Source organism: Staurois parvus, unplaced genomic scaffold (genome assembly GCF_062004578.1).
Source record: "Staurois parvus isolate SC_StPar_1 unplaced genomic scaffold, SC_StPar_1.0 ptg000694l, whole genome shotgun sequence".
Lineage (NCBI taxonomy): Eukaryota > Metazoa > Chordata > Amphibia > Anura > Ranidae > Staurois > Staurois parvus.
The window spans coordinates 4,380,337-4,393,028 of NW_028318490.1; the positions used below are offsets into that span (position 1 = coordinate 4,380,337).

Here is a 12,692-nt window from a genome sequence, read left to right on the forward strand (position 1 = left end):
CTTTCCATCAATTTCTGTAAAACCAGCTTGCTGGATTTTCCCCACTCGATCAGCACCACTGGCTATAGCCAACAGTGCCAATCGGTGTATTCTGTTGGAAGGGAAGTCTCTCCACCATCACAATGTAATAGCACAGTGGGGAGGATTTCCCCATCCACATTGAGTGTGTGCAGGACTTTTTTCAACCAGAACATGCTGGAACATCATTCAGGAACCTCTGGCAGCCCTCTCCTCTCCAATCTGTCAAGTAACACATTAGCTGGTAGAGGAAGTTTTCCGCACAACTCGCTTCCACTACCGGCTTCTCTGTGTACTAACGATCCCTGGTGAGCCCTGTACTCGAGGCCTAGTGAGTGCCTCAGATCCCAGCACTGCAGCTGCTTGTGGTGATTCGGGAGGTAGCTTCCATCTACGGGTGCCACCACTACTCTGACATTGTAGCACAAAGCCAACCATTCTGATAACCTTGACCCTGTTACAGAAATTTTGCTTTGGAATAACACTTTCTTTGTTTTCATCTATCCACAGATCCGAACCTTTGAGCAAAATAGGGCATTTGAATATGGACCTTTATCTCCTCTCAGAGATCCAGTTAGAGAATATATGCAACTGACGGGAGGAGGAACACTGCACTACATCATGAGTTTTGTGTAAGTCAAGCCACTATAAGTCCATTGAAGGTCTCATCACTTTTTATTTTACTTTTAGTCTGTATGTAGACGAGCCTACCCTGATCACCGGCCACGAGGAAATGCAAATCGTGGCAAAATCACGGTAACGCAGTTGCTGCATTTTGTGTTTTCCTGTGGTCGGCAGTCAAAATGTTCCTATCCTGAATGTGATTCTTCTGCAGTCAGGAGAGTGAGGTTTAACCTCACCGAAATGCGGCAACTCCTAAACTTTGCTAAAAGCCTATGTGTACATGGACATATTCGCTTTTATGGAGTTAAGCTTAGGAGCTTTGGCAAAAAAATGCCAAAAGCTCCTAAACTCGAGTTTAGGAGCTGCTTGTGTACATGGGGTCTTATACTGAACCACTTGCCCTCCTGAAGATTTACCCCCCTTCCTGACCAGGTCATTTTTTGCATTACAGGCTGCGTTACTTTAACTGACAATTGCGTGGTCATCCAACGCGGAATCCAAATGAAATTTACATCCTTTTTTTCCCCATGAATAGAGCTTTCTTTCAGTGGTATTTGATCGCCTGTGCATTTTTTATTTTTTGCGCTATAAAAGAAAAAGACCAACAATTTTGAGAATAAAACAATATTTTTGACTTTTTGCTATTAAACATGTCCAGAAAAAAAAATTAAAAATCTAATTTGATCATAAATTTAGGCCAAAATGTATTCTGCTATCTGTCTTTGCTAAAAAAAATCCCAATACGTGTAAATTAATTGGTTTATGTGAAAGTTATAGCTGGAATTTTTTTTTTTTAATTTTTACTAGTAATATCGGTGATCAGCGACTTATAGTGGGACTGCAGGACTGTGGCGGCATTCTGACACTGGGGGGAACTGACTTGGTGTCACTAACATCCTCATTGACACCAATACACTGATCAGTGCTAATAAAAAGTACTGACACTGTACTAATGGCACTGGGCAGGAAGGGGTTAACATGTGGGGCGATCAAAGAGTAAACTTTACTGTGTGTGTTTTACAGTGTGCTGTGTGTGTGCTTCACTGTAAGCACTCGGCTTTGTATGGCTCTGCTATGCAAAGCCATGCATAGCAGTGTGCAGGAGTTGACAGGGGAGAGAACTGTTTTGTTTACTTACAGTTCTCTCCCTCCTTCTGTAATCCTGCCCGATCACCGGGTGCCGGCGAGTAATCACCAGCTGGGACCCGGTGATTGACAGCCGAGGCCGCAAATAGTGGCGAGGGTAGGGCACGCGTCCGCTACCCGGAAATATAAAATCACATAAATATATGTGATTTAGCGCACCCCTACCGCCCTGTAGCAGTATATCTGCTATAGGGTGGCGGGAAAGTGGTTAATAATGTCAGAAAGAAAAAAATCTAAATTTATAATTTTTCCCGAATATCCAGAGATTCACCTAACATAACAAATTGATCACAGTTACAGTCTTCACCTGGAAAACAGTAGATATTTAAAAACTGACAACTGTTCCTGTAACAGGAGGAGGGAGAAGTTTCCCAATGGCAGCACCTGTGCTGGTGACAAATGTCAAAGTTGGGTAAGATTTTCACTTCCCATTATGTCTCCAGGACAGAAAGTGAGGGGAAATGGGCTCATTGTTGAAGCCAGCAGCAATAAAAAGCCTCACTGCTCCAATCAAAACAAAGGATGGAATTCCCTTATTTCTTGGCTGATAAAATATAAATGCAAATGTCATTTTTGTAGTTAGGGGAATGTAGTACTTTCCCACTTTGCAACAGATGTAAACATGACTGACTGCAATTCCAGGAAAAAACCTGAAATGTCATCAGTTGTTGTGTTTTCTGTAAATTCCTCCAGGGGGCAGAAACAATTGAGTAATGTCCGTGATACGTTTTTTATTTGCACTAACATACAATTTTGAGGACAAGCTTTCGGGGTATGTCCCCTTCTTCAAAGTCCAAGCAGTACTATAAAAATCACAAAGTTTAAGCAGAATGTTAGAAGAGATGTAGAAAAAAAAAGAGGCTAAAGATAAGATACAGCCAAAGCGAGGGGGGGGGGGGATACTACACTCACACAGAGGGAGTCAAGCTTCAGCTAATAGTCATAAAACTGTTGGATAATGAGTGAGGAATCCCATGTCCAAATTAAGGCCATTATCTCTTAAGCTCTGGAGCTACTGCTCTTGCAAAGTGCAGTCTATTTGCCTTTAGTAAATCAACCCCAAAGTGTTAAAAATTGCAAATATATGGTTCTCCATGTTGCAACTGTGACATTGATATGTGTTCCCACATTAGCTGGTCCAATCCAAAAATAAAGTGCAGCGCAACTTCCTATATGTGCTACATTAAGTAATACGTGACCTGTTCATCCGTAAAAAAGAAAAAAGTTTTTCACTTTATTTGTGCTGGTAGAATATGTATTTCTATATATCAGTGGCAAGAGACAACATAGTGAACACAAGATATATACATGGATACATGACTACATTTATTTTATTATTATTTTTTTGTGTGTGTGTGGGATTTACAGGTCACACATTATTTGATGTAGCACATTTATATAATCTTATAGGAGGTTACTTTATTTTTTGAGTGAAGCTTTAAAGATTAGTTAGAATATTTCACATTTTATAATCTATACATTTATTTATTTATTCATACGTTTATTTTTACACTTATAATATATTTGACATTTGATTTGTTAGTCATTCCTAATTTAAAATGATTAGTAATATGTTTTTGGTACTTGAATATATGAAGGGCATAAACCCTGATATTTTCCATCTTTACCTGAAAATTTCAAGGATGACCCAGTAAGAAATAAAACATCATTGAAATAATTGCATATTTATCTTCTGTCTATCATAATCTATTATCAGTCTCTGAAATAGGTAAAATTAGGTATAATTTATCAACACTTTGGCAGCCCTTATATTATGCAATTTTCTTTCCTTCCATCATGAGTGGAAAGAAAGAAAATTGCTCAATCCCCCCATCAGCATAGTTAGGCCCAGTTCACACTAGTGCAGGGTGTGCGGCCAATTTGAATGGGATGCTGTGCCTGCGTTTCATGTAAGGAAAAGATGCATGCACTTTTTTCAAAGCGCATCCGCAGGGAGACCCCATGGTCTTTTTGACCATGCGGTTCTTGCACCCGCAATCGCGCTGTGGAATGAGATGCACGGGGGTGCCATTAAGAATGAGAAATGTGATGAATTGCATCGATTCCTACACACGCAACCAGCCCGCAATGTGCGGACTAGTGTGAACCAGGGGTCGGTGTTGATGAGGGATTCTCTCCTGCAGCTCTATTGTGTTCTGCTGGTGGAAAACCTTCACTACTGGCAGAACACAATGATTACTGCCAATGGCTATAGCCACTGGCAGTGATTGATAGAAAAAAATCCAACAGAGTGGTTGTACTAAGGTCAATTAATGGATCTACTTCAGTACAGTCTGCCCATGGATCAAATCTTGCAAGGTCCCTGCCGAACCAGCCAAGATTCAATCCATGTACAGTACCTTCATACCTCTTGAAATTTTCCACATTTTGTCATGTTACAACCAAAAATGTAAATATATTTTATTGGTATTTGTGATAAACTAACAGCAAGAGGCACATAATTGTGAAGTGGAGGGAAAATGATAAATGGTTTTCAAAAGTTTTTACAAATAAATATCTGAAAAGTGTGGCGCGCATTTGTATTCAGCCCCCTTTACTCTGACACCCCTAACTAAAATCTAGTGGAACCTATTGCCTTTAGAAGTCACCTAATTAGTAAATAGAGTCCACCTGTGTGTAATTTAATCTCAGTAGAAATACAGATATTCTGTGAAGCCCTCAGAGGTTTGACATTAGTGTACAAACAGCATCATGAAGACCAAGGAACACGCCAAACAGGTCAGCGATACAGTTGTAGAGAACTTTAAAGCAGGGTTAGGTTATTAAAAAAAATATCCTAACCTTTGAACATCTCACGGAGCACTGTTCAATCTATCATCCGAAAATGGAAAGAGTATGACGCAACTGCATATCTGCCAAGACATGGCCGTCCGCCTAAACTGACAGGCTGGGCAAGGAGAGCATTCATCAGAGAAGCAGCCAAGAGGCCCATGGTAACTCTGGAGGAGGTGCAGATATCCACAGCTCAGGTGGGAGAATCTGTCCACAGAACAGCTATTAGTTGTGCACTCCACAAATCTGGCCTTTATGGAAGAGTGGCAAGAACACAGCAAACATGTGGAAGAAGGTGCTCTGGTCAGATGAGACCAGAATTGAACTTTTTAGCATAAAAGCAAAACAAACACTGCACATCACCCTGAACACAGCATCACCACCGTGAAACATGGTAGTGGAAGCATCATGTGGTGGGGATGCTTTTCTTCAGCAGGGACAGAGAAGATGGTTAGAGTTGATGGGAAGATGGATGGAGCCAAATACAGGGCAATCTTAGAAGAAAACCTGTGGGAGTCTGCAAAAGACTTGAGACTGGAGTGGAGGTTCGCCTTCCAGCAGGATAACAATCCTAAATATACAGCCAGAGCTACAATGGAATGGTTTAGATCAGGGTTCTCCAAACTGCGGCCCGAGGGCCAGATGTGGCCCTTTGCTAGCCTTTATCTGGCCCGTGGGGTACTATTCCTCCCAGTGATATGAGGTACTATTCTTCCCATTGACACCAACAATGGGACAATGTTTCTTACACTGATACCAATGATGGGGCATTATTCGTCTCATTAATACCAATGATGAGTACTAATGGTATTCATGGGAGGAATAGTACCCCATGTTTATTTTCACTGATGTTGGGCCCCAACTGGTCACAATCTGGCCCTCCTAAAGTTTGACGAACAGTAAACCAGCCCTTTGTTTGAAAAGTTTGGAGGCCCCTGGTTTAGATAAAAGCATATTCATGTGTTAGAATGGCCCAGTCAAAGTCCAGACTTAAATCCAATTGAGAATATGTGGCAAGACTTGAAAATTGCTGTTCACAGATGCTCTCCATCCAATCTGAGAGAGCTTGAGCTATTTTGCAAAAGAAGAATGGGCACAAATGTCACTCTCTAGATGTGCAAAGCTGGTACAGACATCCCCAAAAAGACTTGCAGCTGTAATTGCAGTGAAAGGTGGTTCTACAAGTATTGACTCAGGGGGGCTGAATACAAATGCACGCCACACTTTTCAGATATTTATTTGTAAAAAATGTTGAAAACCATTTATAATTTTCCTTCCACTTCACAATTATGTGCTGTAACGATTGTGCGCAATAGAGACATGGAACCTGCACATGACAGCCATTTTTGTTTTTCATGAGCAATGATCTTCCTCCCTCCTGAAAATTGGAATTTGTAGCTGTAATGTTTAACAAACTTCAAAAGAACCTCTTATCTTAATTAAAACACAAGAAGACCCAGCGTGCAGACCTGTCTGGGGCTGTAAACAGCCAATTGGTCTTGGCAGGATGTCTGTTTCCACAAACCATGGAAAATACTTTCCTCTGCCCTATTGTAAAACAATAATAACTCAGTCAAGCTGTCACACATGACCTGTAAGGTCACTAAGGCTCTAGGAATGCAGAGCATGCCATAAAACGTCTATTCCACATGTAACAATTCCACATACAATTAATAGAATTCAACAGAAACAGGGCACATTAATATTAGGTATATACTGGAATATGGAATATCATACTGAACAAATTGAGGTCATACATGACTATGTTAGCACATAGGAAAGGGGAGAAAGCAGTCTCTTCCCTCCTAGGTGACAAAGGTACTCTGTGTTTTGTATCCCTGGGTTCCAAATGTAATTCTGAATATTAATCTGCCAGTTGCTAGAATACCCCTGTATGTATTGGAGGTTATTAATATTAGTATGAAACTGTAGTTGGGACTGGGTCATAAATTTGGTGACCTCCTAGCACCCATCCTCTTAACCGGATTATTGGTCAGCTGTTCTTGGGCGACACCCCTTTGATATCATAGAAAGGGACTGACCAGATCAAGTATGAAACTCTTGTTTAACATCAACCAAGGAACATCTTAACGAACTTGAGAGCCAAGGCAGCATTTTTGCTTGGACAATTGGACTCTGCTACAACCAAGGACTTCGCAAGTATTCTGCCTTCTTAACTCCCTTCTTTTATTTCTCTGTTGCATTATTGTTCTCTTTATTTCTTTGTAACATCCCTTTCTGTAAATATTTTAATTGCACCATTTTAACCTTTTTAGTAATAAACCCTATTTTGAAAAATGTTGAAACTGTCTCTAAAGCTTTTAATGCAACTAAAGAATCCCTGTCTCTTGAAGAGTGCTACTGCATAATAGTAATCCTCTGAGTATACCTGTCTGTGGTGACAGTGTGTGTTACAGACGTTTATTGTTCACATTTGTTCTTGCTAACATTGTGAAGGGTTGATAGGCCCAAAGCTATCTGGTTGAAGGGTTAATTGCGTAATTAACCTAACCCAGCGACAATCGCTCTCAGGCTGTTTGCATATAGATTGTTGTCCCACAAGCTGGAAAATCTCTGTGTAGGGTGCAGGTAAGAGTAGCATTGTTACACAAGTGACAGCACGGTGTGAGATTGGCTGGTCCTTTGTCACAAGTTCATGAGAAGGATGGGGGTCGGGCACCATGGTCATCACATGTGCCAGTTTGTGTTGGTCTAGCACCTAAAATCCCAATAAAATACATTTACGTTTTTGGTTATAATATGACAAAATGTGGAAAATTTCAAGGGGTATGAATACTTTTTCAAGGCACTGTATGTCTGGCTTTAGAGGAATAATTGTTGACAACAAATCTACATATATTACTTGCCCAGTTCTAATGCACCTTTGGTTAGAATAAAAAAAAAAAAAGAAGAGAAAACACATTTCACTGTATCTTAACCTCTTCATGCCATCGCCTCACAGCCCTTTAAGGGGTTTCAGATGCCGGGAGGTAGGGTGGGGTTTTAGGGTCATGTGACCGCCGTGTAACGGAACCGGACCCCGACGGCACTAGGGTATTTCTGTTAGACTCCCGCTTCCCTGTCAGAACACAGATCCATGGACACCACCACTGACCAGACGAGACAGCACCAGACTAGTATTTGGACTGCTTTTTTTTAACATAAATACAAGATATATACACAGGGCAGGGAAATACACCCAGTAACAGGAAACGCATCAGCAGGCCATCTCATCAGGGGGAAGGGCTGCCGGAAACACCCCCCACCAAGCAAGTACAAACACATAGATCCCATAATAGTTTGCTCCCAAGCAAGACACACAATAGATCAATGGGATACACCACCTGGCAGTAGACAATACATAAACCCATGCATCCCATAATAGTTTGCTCCCAAGCAAGACACACAATAGATCAATGGGATACACCACCTGGCAGTAGACAATACATAAACCCATGCATCCCATAATAGTTTGCTCCCAAGCAAGACACACAATAGAACAATAGGATGCAGCCGCATGGCAGTGAACAATGAACACCCCCCCACCCCAATATTAGAACATTCCACCCTGTACCCCTAACAGGCACATGATGACTTACACATAATAGGGATATGGGGAGCTGAGACAGGGGTCTCCCCACCTCTCCAAAGGGGGCTGTGTTCCATGGACCCCCCACCCAAAGTGACTCCCGTCACACGCCGTGATTCGCTGTCACGGTGGTCACATGATCGGAAAAGGTCGCCATCGCAAGGGGAGATCTGGACCTTTCTGTGAGACACCGGCATATGTGCTGGGAGCGCGCAGCACTTATGTGTTTTCAAATAGTCCGCATATTTGCGTATGGCCGGCGTCAAGGGGTTAATGGATAATTAGACAGTATACTCCCTTCCTGCAAAATCATGTGTTCATAAAGTTTACCATTCAAGTTCAGCCCTGGTTCACACTAATGCAGTGAGGCACATCGCATGTGATTCGCACGGGAACCGCACTGCATTCCTGTGCAAATCACATGCGATGTCTGTGCGGAGCGATTTGAGCCATACATTTTATATGGATCAAATTGCATCGCATCTTCACCATAAAGGTGCAGGACCCTTTTTTGTCCCGCACCTGATTCATGTCGCATGGGTGTTCACACCCATGCAATGTGAATTCTGGTAATCACACTGCATTTTGAAATCTGTTTCGGGGTGTTGTTAATTTAACATTGACACCCGCAGCAGATCGCATGGATACCTTGTCATTGCAATGCGGTGCGGGAAATACACAGGAATCACTGCTTTTCCCGCACCGCATTTTTGTGAACCAGGGCCGAAGCTTTAGGCTTGGTTCACATACTTGCGGGTGGTGCTGCTGCGGATCCGCACGAAAATCCGTGCAGCCGCACCACCCACACAAAGCAATGCGAAGCCCTTCAGGCGGGTGCCATTAATTCTAATGGCATGCCGCCCGCACTGGAAAATACAACCGTACTGGGAACCTCGGGTGTTTTCAGAAGAAGCGCAGGTACTTCTTCCCTGCGGGTCACGGGGCATGGGAGTCCATTCAAATGAATGGGCTCTCGTGCCCGTGCAAAACGCAGCCTGCATGGCCACATATATACCAGGGCTTAAAAACAGATTTATATGTTTTGCTCTCTTAGGCCAGCTGTGGTGCACTAGTGTCAGCAGCCTGTACACCCTGCCCACACCTCAGGGGGGCAGTCTGTGAAGTCACCACTGCTCCAGGCATCAGGGGCAGTACGGGAAGTGTGCTCCTATACCATGGCACCATTGTTGTGCTGTTCTCTGCAAAGACAAGGGGAAGTACACATGCCAGCAAACACAAATGCTCCTGCGCTTGGGGATGGACTCGATGCTACAACCACATTAAGAATGTCCTGGAACATGCACACCTTGCTGCCCTCAAATGGACCGGGGGAATCCAAATATACTGAATGGGGAAAGAACAAAAAGAGGGCGCACAGGCCTAGTGCATTACCATAAAAAATGTTTAATAAAAAATAAAGTAGGTGTTGTACTCACAAACGACAATATAGTCAAGGCACATCATAGAAGAACAGCTGGATCAACACCGCGCTGAGTAACAGTCCACAATAGGGAGTTTAGACATCCAAAAGGCTGACGCGTTTCGAGGACTTGCCTCTTCCTCAGAGCCACTCTGTGGCTCTGAGGAAGAGGCAAGTCCTCGAAACGCGTCAGCCTTTTGGATGTCTAAACTCCCTATTGTGGACTGTTACTCAGCGCGGTGTTGATCCAGCTGTTCTTCTATGATGTGCCTTGACTATATTGTCGTTTGTGAGTACAACACCTACTTTATTTTTTATTAAACATTTTTTATGGTAATGCACTAGGCCTGTGCGCCCTCTTTTTGTTCTTTCCCCATGAAGTACACATGCCGCAGGCATTATGCTTCCCGGCTGCAGCAAAAATTATATCCTCTGTTGCATTCAACAGGCCACTACCAATTGAAACCATCTCAAGTGACTGGGGCCACACCACAACCACATGCAACATACGCAGATTCAGCACAGTGGTGTGGCCTTTAGGGGTTAAAACAGGCACTCCGCATGCAACATATCACTTGTTCACCGTCTGTAATATGCCTCTGAAAAGCGATCCACCAAGAATTGCTTTTCAGCGGGTTGGCAAGGTCTGCAGCATGTGTAAATGTAGCCTTATAATGGGGATACTAGGAAGGCAGGGCAAGACAGGTGCCAAAAATATAGGCCCTCCCCCCTCACCTTGCTCCACTAGCAGTTCAGTTCTAGGTATTGTAAAGATGTATACCAGGAAAACTTTAAGTATTGGGTCCTAGGGAGAATTGGAATGGCAGCAGACAGGAGACAGAGCCATTGCTTTTTTATCTTATATAATCAGAATATCAACCCAGGGAATAGCTTTCCGGGGTAAACCAGCAGTGGTATATGACATTTACATAAGAGGTGTGGCTAATTTAATTACCTCAACTCGCTTAAAAATATAAATTCTCCAATCCCCATACAAAGATTTTTCCACGGAGACAATTCTTTTAATACCAGGCTCACCAAATCCAGCTTCCACCTTAACCAGCAGCAGACACAGTCAGTACCATATATACCAGTACAACACCAGAAACACATCCATAGAAATGCAATTATACCTGCAATGGCATCATCAGAACCACAACTGCAGATAAGATCAGGTCCACAGTGAAACATACCCCAGGGGAATAAAATCAGTTTTGTAGTGACAACACTAGAAACTGGACGTGTGCAGAACAGAAAAAAATGTTTTGTTTCAATTTGATTTGTTATTTAAATAATTTTGTTTAGTTAAATTTGTTTCATTCATTTTCAGAATTTATTTAGTTTTGTTTCGTTTATTCGTATTCAAATTTGACTGAATCGGTTTTATTATTTATATCTTATTCTATTGTTTTTTCTATTCTATTTTTTCTTTTCTTTTCTATTCTTTTTTTTCTATTCTATTAATTGGTGACTCCAGAGATTCCTGAGTGAATTGACATAATTGGTAAAATTAGTCTGAATCATTGTTGTCAGTGGGAGAAAATAGGGAATCAATTGTTGATGTCAATGGTAGTAAAATAAGCACCAATCAGTGCCAGTTGTTGTAAAATAAAAACCAATTGTCGGTATCAGTGGTAGTAAAATAAGTTGCAGTCAGTGTCATTGGTAGTAAAATGTAGTACCCTTTTAGACTAGGATGCTAGGGAAATTTAGGGGTTGATTTACTAAAGGTAAATATGCTGTGCACTGCAAGTGCAGTTGCTTTAGATCCAAAGAGAAGCTCTGAAATGAGGCGAAGCTCTGCTGATTTCTTTCAATAAATCATGTGCAAGCAAAAATGATATATTTTTTTAATTTACTTTGCAAGTTCCCCTCAGATCTAAAGCAACTGCACTTTCAGTGCGCTTGCAGTGCACATCCGAGTGCACTTGGAGTGCACAGCCTATTTACATTTAGTAAATCAACCCCTAAGTGTTTGGCTTCGTCTGTATGCAGAGAAGATGGATTTGCTTGTTTGGGTCTGTTCGTGGTATCCTAGGTGGTGAGACTGACTATTTCCGCCTGTCTCTGTTCAGAACCTTCCAGATTTCAGGGAGGGAAATTCAAATCGCTCACATGAATATTTACTACCCATTGGCCAATCCTTGTGGAGGTGTGCCCAGTAGGTGGTCAGAGAGGGGGTAAATAGGCTGTAACCTGTTCAGAAGTGTTATTAGCAGAGGGGAAGTGGATCTGTGTGCTGCAGATGGCTATTTACCTTGAAGTTTTCCCTGGATTGACTGCTTGGACTACTCTCCTTTGGACAGAGTGCACAGACTTGTTCTCAGTCGGGATCTGTGACTAAAACCAAACCCTCTGTGCTGCAGTTTTTTCCATGGTCCCCAGCTGTCAATATTTGAACTGATCCAGCATGCCTGTTTGGGCTATCAATTTACTTTGTGGCCCCCAGCTGCAAGAACTCAGACTGCTCTAGTCTGTTGCTGCAAGTGATCCCTACCTACCTTATGGTCCTCATCCACAAGAACTTAATCTGCTTCAGTCTAGCTCTTCTAAATGTGCTCAACAAATCTCCTGGTCCTCACATGGGAGTGAAAGACCGTGTTACCTAGAAATTGTCCTCTGCAGATTTGTGCCTAAGCTTTTTGGAGTATCTCATACCACATTGTCCTCCCCAGTTACAAGTTATTTAGCAATAAACTTCAAAAGGATACCCCTAGGTTGTTCAATGAGCCAGAGTGAATGGAATGTTACTATGTACCTGGCTGCCTCTGCACTGCTTGGGAAAGAACCTGTCTAATCGAGAGCGGCCCCTTTAGGGTAGCGTTACAAAAAAAGTATCAATTATAAGCATCAATGGGATAAATGAGCCCTAATTGTTGAGGTCAGTGCGTGGGAGCAAAATAGAACCTTCAGCCCATTATTGCACCAGTAAACTTGTCTCTTCGACCACTCTAACTCTGCTCTGCCGCCTCCTTCCTTTGGGAAGGAACTTTTTTGTGAGTGTTGGACAGGTGATCTATATATACAGTAGGTCTGTATTTAAGGGTTTGCACTACCTTTAAATATTCAGATCGTATCTGTCTCCAAAATCTAAACCTTAGA

General features: G+C 42.3%; 1 protein-coding gene across 1 annotated transcript in view; it reads left to right on the forward strand.

Annotated features, from left to right (window-relative positions):
• Positions 1-12,692, forward strand: part of LOC149446201 (uncharacterized) — a 96,154-nt gene that overhangs the window by 25,008 nt on the left and 58,454 nt on the right. The window contains exon 2 of the mRNA XM_089652840.1: positions 529-650. Within this exon, the coding sequence (XP_089508966.1) occupies positions 529-650 (122 nt within the window). The remainder of the gene's footprint in view (positions 1-528; positions 651-12,692) is intronic.